The following is an 8850-nucleotide window of genomic DNA, read 5'->3' as shown; positions in this document are numbered from 1 at the left end:
GAAAAACTTTGGTGTTGTTCAATTACATTGCGAAATGACCATAATGTCCATATCCTGGGTGTGTTTTCAATGACATTGCCCATAGCCTATCTACAGCCAAAATGGGAACCAATCACGGGGATTGTCAAAGCATTGGACTCACCGATAAGGTCCAGTATGCTTGTAAAATGACCAAAACGTTTATAGCATATTGATGGTACGGTTGTGGTAGAAAAGGGTACAATAATTGTTTTTTGTCTAAGAAAGATTTGTTATGTACCACACATTTATGTAGTCCGCTTACCCTAAATGTAACTGAGACGCTGGTGTATAGTGATTGCAATGGATGTCAAAACAAGACCTGATCAAGATTTTCTTGTTCCAGGAACACTTGTCATAAAGGAAGAAACATCAGTGGTTTCACCAACATTGCAGAATGACCAAAATGTTGTTGCATATCAATATTCTGATGGAGGTCACTAGTGGGATCCTGTCAATGTTAAATAATTTGATATTCACAATCTGGATCATGTCCCTTTTATATATGTTTAATGCACATTAATAGAGTTCCAATTCCAAATGATCATAATCTTGAGTACCAAATAATGAATTTGGGAATTTGTGGTCAAATCCTTCTGATAATGATGCTTCAATATGAAGATTCAAGGGATTTGTAGATCTCAAAATTTTGAATTCATAAGTTAAAATTATAATCCAAGTTTCTATACACAGCTTTAGGGATGTTTCTGTAGACTGCAATGCATGTATCACATTACAAAAAAAAAAAAATTTGATGAAGAAATTGTTCATTATCACACAGTCAAGTTCGTATGCTTGTATGATTCCCTCTTTGTTGTTATTAATTTTTCCTTTATAATTAAAATTCAATATGATTTTTATCTTGTTCCTTTATTATGATTGTTGTTCAAAAATAAAGAAAAGGAGAAAAAGCATGTGAGGAGATTGATTTATGTCGTGAAGTTCATATGCAGTCAGGATTTGGTTTTATTAGTTAGAAATTAGAATTACTTTTTTGAGCTTGTTCCTTAACTGTGTTTTTATTTACATCTGGTTAACTGTTATTTTTCTTAGTTGAGAAACAACTTGTCGAGGAAGTGAGGAAAAATGACACGTTGATCATAGTTGGTGAAACTGGAAGTGGGAAAAGTACTCGTAAGTATTCCTGTCCTACATATACATTAGGAGAAAGTTTCTCTTCACAATGGGTGAAGAGAATCCCACCACTGAGATCTCATAATTACTCCACTATTGTACGAAGTCCAAAATGCCCTTGGCAATGTTCCAAGAGTCCTATCCAACCACTAAAAGTGGCCGATGAAGAGATTCTCAAGGAAAACTTGGTCAAATACGTTATGCCGCTTTTGTTTCCTATCTGAAATCTAATGAGTATCATGAGTGTAGGTTTGTGATTTCTATATATTGCATAAGGGCATTTTGTTAGTAGATGACTACATACAATAATTATGTTGGAAGAAGAAGGCTAGTAAAGGGAGAACATAATCATATTTTTAGTACTCCATTTCGAAAGAGTTCAAAGATGATATCTCGTCTACCTTGTATACAAGTTGAGAGTCTTCAATGGGTAATCCAATCCGAAATGCATATATTATGTAGGTTTGGACTTTTGCTATCAATAGAAGTTCTCACTAACAGGTAAAAAATCAAAATCTGAAATTTTAAGTTTGTTTTCTGAAACTTGGTCATTCAACCACATGTAAAATCAACCTTTGTTCTAATTTTAGTATTCTAAACCTTTAAACGAGTTATATATTCAAACTTTTCCCCCTTTGTCCTAGTTTCCATCCCAGGTCTGGGTCCTACCAGGGTTCTTCCAATCATGTGATTAAATTTGAAACCCAAGACCTCAGGATCTGTTATTTGGGAAATCTTGTGCCCACCTCTAACATGTTTTAAGATTTCAGTTCTGAATCTTCCTCTCAGGCTATACCCTTCTCAATATTTGGCCATTATCTCATCATCTCAGCCATGAATTTTGTCCAATCTCATGCAACTATATCTTGTCAGTCATGTTTCAAAACTCTTTAACTTTTATTTTAATTTAACCAGGCATGTCTGTTTGCTTTCATATTTTTATCCTATATCTCTGTAGGTCTCTTCGTGCGTTCAACAGTTGCAAAGAGTTATAAAACTTGGGTCATTTGTCAGTATGCCATGGCCTTGGCTAGCTCAAGCATTGTGAAGCCTAGATGAATTCCCACTTCAGAAATTATTACTTTGCAGAAGGCCCTAGGGTTTACACCATGGGCCCAAGAAACGCCTACATGGAACCTTACCGAGTGAAAGGTTCCACCTCTATTCTCTTACATCTAGTGCCCAAGCTCCATGTCAATACCCCAGAAAGGTTGACCGTACAGCTGTTGTGGATGTTGGTCATACCAGCAGCATTTTCCTTAGACCAGAATATTCTTTTGTTTTCTTTGCATTTTTTAATTTCTTGAAAATTACAGAGTTTAATATCCTTAAAAGCCATTTTAGTAAGTGTCTGAAAGTCTTTAAGGATTAAGAGAGATTGGTTTCCTCTTTTGAAGTCTAAAGAGACAAAGGAAGGGGCTGCTGCACTCCTCTCGTTGCTTCACTATCCTATTAACTTCCTGTTAAGTGCTCTGCTGGAGGGATGATGAATTGAAGTTCCTGCTGAAGACTTCTTATGTAACCTTGGATCCTTCTCTTTTAAGTTGGTGTGGCATACTGACTCCCATCTGTTGGATCCTTTAGTTGGTATGTCCTAACTGAATGGTTCCTGAAAATGTGACTGTTTCTTCCATCTTATCTCACATGATGGCTGTTCTTTGGTTTAACTTTTTATATTGCTATGATCAACTGGGGAAAACCACCTGTTATCTCTTAATTCCTTAACTTTACTTAAAACTGTGATGCTACTTTGGACCACTTGAAAGACCATTTTTCCTAGTGTCTAACAAAAGCAGCATATGTCTGAACTATTTATCCCCCATTATTCTAGCTCAATAGCTCCTAACCTCCCTCCATAAATCTGGATTCATATTGGACAATCTGGAGAAATTTCTGATATCCTACATCAGACAATCTCTCATTTCCATATATTTTGTTTATAAATTTTCCAGAAGCCTCTCTTCTCTCTCTGTCACTTTCCTTTTCTTGTTTCCCTACAATCCTGTTTTTTAGAGTTATCCCACTAGTCTCAGAATCCATCAGAATAAACTCATGGCCATTGTAACAAGGACACTTCATGTGTCAGTGTGCATACGTTTTGGCACATTTGCATCCTTCTGACTTCTGTCCACTGTAAGGAAGGATGGGCAAGGTACCCACTGATGCAGGTGGCCAAGTAAGATTGGGCATTGGCAGGCCTTGTGGCTTGTGGTTGTTGTTTTCTGCCTCACAAGAGGCCAGATTTTAGACCTGGTTATGGGCATAGTTTTAAAAGTTATGTCAGCCTTGGGGTAATTTTTATGGCTTCTTATTGTACTGGGCAAACTTTATAAGCCCTTGTATTGGGTTGTCTATTATGTATGAGAATAGCTATTAGAATCAAAGTGTTGGGGAGAGTCCTATTGTCATTAGGAGTTCTAATTTGGAGTATAGTGAGTTCCTTTTTCCTTTTTTATTTTAGGTTTTAGTCTCAGAATGGGATTTAGGATGTGAGGTTCATAGCAAGTAATACTGGTAGAGGACAAAAAAAAAAGAAGAAGAAGAGAGGATACAGATAAGTTCAGATATTGATCGGACTTGAAACTCAATAAAACCTTTAAAAATTGAGCTGAAAAAACAAATAATGTAAAAAATTAAACACAAATAAAGTTGTCTTTTATATGGTGTGATTTAAAAATTCGAATACATAAATAAGGGAATCTATTCAATGTATGTTGACTTTGCTTGTATGTGATACTGTTGGCAGAATCGTGGGCTAGAAAAGAGAGAATGAGAGAGTAATTGCTTGTATTAATTGATAGGTAAGCCCCTCTATTTATAATAGAGGGGAAAGTTACAAGAGACTAAAATAGGCGATGTGGGACTAAAACCCACATAGCCGACTTACACTTAATAACATAAAAACTATCCCAAAAGGACCAGAATACCTCCACGGTATTCTGGAGTACATATTCCAACACTCCCCCTCAAGCTGGATTATACAAAGAATTAAAGAAAGAAAATCCAGCTTGAACTAAAGAAAAAAAGAACTCCATAATAATGTTAACACTCCCCCTCAAGTTGGCGCATACAAGGTACTAATGCCCAACTTGAACAAAATGGGAAAAAATAAGTTGTAGCAGAATCCACCTTCAAGACGAATGCAGCTCCCAAATAAACCTTCAAGAACTTGAAAAAATAGATCTTCAAAACTTGGGTAGGCTTGATCAGCAAACCGGGACTGGAATGTCTTCCAAAAAAGGCAGCTTTCACCAATCTTCTATTACTGTCCAGTGATGAATCTCTGAATGATAATCTTGAAGATAAGTAACTAGGGTAGCGAGCAGATGAATCAAGCAGCAGAAAAGGTCAAGCAGCGGAAAAAATCAACCCAACTGTAGAACCTCATATAGGCAGGCAATCACCAAACATCTTCAATACTTTAATACCAATCTCCCCCTTACGGCAAACTCACCCCAAAGTAGATACCCATTGGCAATGGTGAAAACTCTGATCTTTTATGTTTTGCACCAAGTGTTCCTACAAGTTCTGCTTTCTGCAATGGCTGCAGTATACTGTACATAATCCCCCCTCACGTGTAGTACACGTGGACATAACAGAGATGATGTAAGTGATAGGGCAAAAACATAATATTCCAGAATTTTCCAAAAGGTGCCAAGGGTAATGGAAAGAGAAGAAATGGCAATTTAGAGAATACCATAAACTTCCAAGGTGGTTATGGGTATAGGCCAAAGGTATGGTTTGGGATGTGGTGAAGTGAAAAGAAGCAGTGGGATAATGAACCATGGACAAAGCAACACTGTAAGTTACAACCTTCTTTTAATCAATCAAACTAATTCCAAAACACCAATCTCCAATGATTAGATCTGAATTATAAAAAAACAGGTCTAATTTGTAGAAGGAGAAGGTACCATTTTGCAAAAACTTGATAGATTTTCACACAAGTACTAGTGTGCAAAATTCCAAACTATAAACTCCCACATGCTAAATAGAACTGACGAAGATATTTGGACAGCAATGGATGTAAGAAGCTTCAACAAAAAACTTGGATCAGATCTGAATTTGTGAACAATGCTAGGATCAAGCTCTCAAAGGGAGCCGGATATGAACCAGAAAAGCTTCACATAACTGAATAAGTTCGTAGTTGCAACCAATAACCTTGGAACACACTGTTGTAATCCCAAATAAGCTGATCTCTAGGGTAGTAGATACGAGTCTTCAATAATGAAAGAAATTCGATCTCCAATAGTAGGATACTCAGTCTCAATAATAGGGCAGCAGTAGTCCACATAAAGGCAGCAGTAACATGTTAACCAGTCATGCTTACAGAAGCCAATCAATAAAACCAGCAATATATGTAGTAAAGCTCAATAGAACCAGCAAATATAAGATAAAGAACCCGAAAGATCCATAGGTAGTTGAAGCAGCCGGCCACATAGGAACAAGTAAAACAATAGGTTGATAATTGGAGAAACCAAGCCATAAGAATGAACCTGAATTTTTGCCAAAAAGAACTGATGAATGTTGCTGAAATATGGGTTGAATACTCCTCTGATGGTTATAAAACTCTCCTTAAAAAATCAGCAAGAGTGGACTGCCCTAACCCTTAGATCGATTATAGTCAGGGTTTTGTAAAAAAAACCTGAAAGTGAAGATCGGTTGTAGGGAAGGGGGCTTCAACAAAAGTGATGATGACTTGTCAAAGGTGATGTCTTCTGGTAATAGATGCTGACCACAACTGTGGGAATGGATCTCCAGTTCGAATAACCAATCTCCTTGGTGATTGAGACTTGATCTTCAAGTGGGAGAAATACCAAAAATTGCAGAAAAAATAGGGCAGCAGCTATCTTGTATAATATAACTTCTTCAAGCCATGAATAGTTGAAGTAGAATGTCCCTCTTGATGGTAGAAACACCTCCAAAAAACTCCAACAACAGCAATCAACCCTAACCCTAAAATCGATGTGTCAGGGTTTTGTAAAACACTGAAAAGGAGGATCGATTGGGGTTAGGGGTCTTCAAACACTTGGAAAGAGGCTAAGACTGAGGTCGAGTGGTCATTGTAGTTGGAGTAATCATCCCTCAAAAAATCAGCAAAAACTGAAACCTGTAACCTTAATGTCGATTTGAGTCAGGGTTTTAACAGGTACCCAAAAATAGCAGGTTGAGAAGGTTTTGCTGTAAAAACAAATCCAGCCATCAGAAAGTGTTCAAACTTAGGTCGATTAAGGCTTGTAGTAGTAGGGAATCACCCCTAAAAAATCAGCTGCATCTAAACAGGGAAACCCCAAAATCGATTGGAGTCAGGGTTTTGAAAAAAACCCTGACAAGTTGAGATCGATTTGGGTATGGAGGCTGAAAAAGTTAATAAAAGATGGAGACAAAGAAAGAAAGGGTAGGAAGACTATGGAATGGGGTAGAAGAGTGTTGGAATGGGGTAGAAGAGTGCTGGAAAAGGCTGCATAGGGGGCTCCAACAATGGAGGATCAGTCTTCATTAGGTAGAAATCAGATCTCCAAAAATTCTGGACAGCTCCAATATCACAGGTATGGGTCCAGCAGATTTCGAACAGAATTTTTTTAATAAGAAAAAGGTAGAAAGGGAGGGGAGCAACAACTAAATCATTGATATGCTGTGTTTACCTCATTAGTGCTGCCCCTTTGCAAGGTTGAGAGGAAGAAGAGCAAAAGAAGGAGAAGCCGAGAAAGGGAGAAGAAGGGAGAAGTCGATTGAAGAGATGGATTAGGGTTTTCTTTCTCTTTTTCTAACCGAGATCAGACCAGCTCTGATACCATGTTGGCAGAATCGTGGGCTAGAAAAGAGAGAAGGAGAGAATAATTGCTTGTATTAATTGATAGGTAAGCCCCTCTATTTATTATATAGGGGAAAGTTACAAGAGACTAAAATAGGCGATGTGGGACTAAAACCCACATAGCCGACTTACACTTAATAACATAAAAACCCCCACTGTATTCTGGAGTACATATTCCAACAAATACAAGGAAATTTTTCGGCATTTGTACGTTTTCTTTCTATCTGTTTGTGAGAAAAGGAGGGAATTATCACGTGGCTCACCGTCTAAGGCGTCGTAAACCCCAGTTTGTGTTAGACTTGTTAAAACGACGTGATAAGGGTAATTTGGGAACTAGCCTTTTGTCTAGTTGCTCCATTTTGTATTTTCTATGTTTTACCTTTTTATCTTTTACCTCCCTATGGAGGTGTATGTAATATTCTCTTTTTCTATTAATGAAGTAATATAGGTGTGGAGAGATCTCTCTCACACACGAGATTCACAACCGAAATATCTCTCTCTCCATTCTCTTCTTCCTCTCTTCCTCATTTCTTTCTCCTTCAACTTCTCCTCCTTCTCTTATTTACATCTCTAACCTAAAACCCAACTGTTTGAACTTAGAAGCATGTGTTAGGAGAGTCCCATCCAAATGGTTGATGACTTGGTCCCTTGTATAGATTACTAAGTTGTCAATGGTTGATCGGGTCCCAATTATCACTTTTTTAATCTCAAAAGTTTCACTCTATTGACACAAATACCACCCCTTCATGGAAACTGGTATTGTCAAGCCACAGGTCTAACACCCTAACTACCGAAAAGAAAAAACCTAATTGGTGACTTTTTTTTGTTCTTCTGGCAGAGACTGCAGGCTTTTGTAGGGAAGACAATAAAATAGCAGATAGTAGCAGCAGAATGCTTCGAAAGTGTTTTGTGTGTGTGTGTGTGTAGTTGAGTTGGGTATCTCAATTGGTGGTTGTGTATGCTTATCAGTTCTCAACTTACATGCTTGTTGATTCAAGCTTCTAGTTCTGCTATTTGCTGGTATACACATGTATTGCCTCAATGGTTTTGAATGGAAGTCTGGTGGTTGAGTTGTGTATCTCAATTGGTGCTTGTTTGCTTATCAGTTCTCAACTTACATGCTTGTTGATTCAAGCTTCTAGTTCTGCTATTTGATGGTATCGATCCTTCTCTTCTAGTTTCTATCTCATGTCATGTCATGTCAAAGTGCTGCTTGTCAGTCCTGGGCGATACCATGTTTTTGTATCTGCTTTTGTTTTACTTCTTTTTCGTATTTCCCAGAATATTGATCATATTTATAGCCTCTGCTAGCCTCTTGCTATACCCCTGCACTGTTATAAGGTTCCTATGCATCAATAACTATTGCACCCTCAATTGTTCTTGAATTCAGTGTGATTTTGTAGGTCAGTAAGGATTGTACCAGGGCTACTTGACCTAAATTTCAGCTATATCCTATCAGTTGTTCATGAGATATCGAATTTCTCCTATTAAACGCTAATATTCAACCTAAACTCTATTTGGTACATTATTTGGCTTCTGGATTATTCTAAAACCTATTCTAAATTTCTGATTTGTTGATTGAAACCCTAAAATCCTATACGGTTCCATATCTTATTTCTACATTAATACCAAGGCCTTCAGGCTTCAACCATTTTTTTCCTACTTGCTTAATTAGTGTTCTTCCAGCCCTAGTTTCACTTAACATCACCCACCCAATGGGAACCATGACGCTTTTTTTGATAATTTTTTATTAGGTGGAGTTTAATAGTAATTTTGATTTTTTTTTAATTAAAGGTGGTAAGACTTCAAGGCTATAAGATTGTTTTGTTTCAAGTCTGTATTAAGGTAAAGGGCCATTCCCAATGCTGGTTCCGCCTCTGTGGTCT

General features: G+C 37.4%; 1 protein-coding gene across 1 annotated transcript in view; it reads left to right on the top strand.

Annotated features, from left to right (window-relative positions):
- Positions 1–321: 321 nt before the first annotated feature.
- LOC122648836 (pre-mRNA-splicing factor ATP-dependent RNA helicase DEAH10-like) overlaps positions 322–8850 on the top strand; it is a 45220-nt gene continuing 36691 nt past the window's right edge. Inside the window, exons 1-2 of the mRNA XM_043842104.1 lie at positions 322–454; positions 1057–1152. Of these exons, the coding sequence (XP_043698039.1) occupies positions 322–454; positions 1057–1152 (229 nt within the window). The remainder of the gene's footprint in view (positions 455–1056; positions 1153–8850) is intronic.

The sequence above is a fragment of the Telopea speciosissima genome, chromosome 1 (genome assembly GCF_018873765.1).
Source record: "Telopea speciosissima isolate NSW1024214 ecotype Mountain lineage chromosome 1, Tspe_v1, whole genome shotgun sequence".
Classification (NCBI taxonomy): domain Eukaryota; kingdom Viridiplantae; phylum Streptophyta; class Magnoliopsida; order Proteales; family Proteaceae; genus Telopea; species Telopea speciosissima.
Note: the sequence above shows the minus strand (reverse complement) of the source record. Positions and strands in the feature narration are given on the sequence as shown.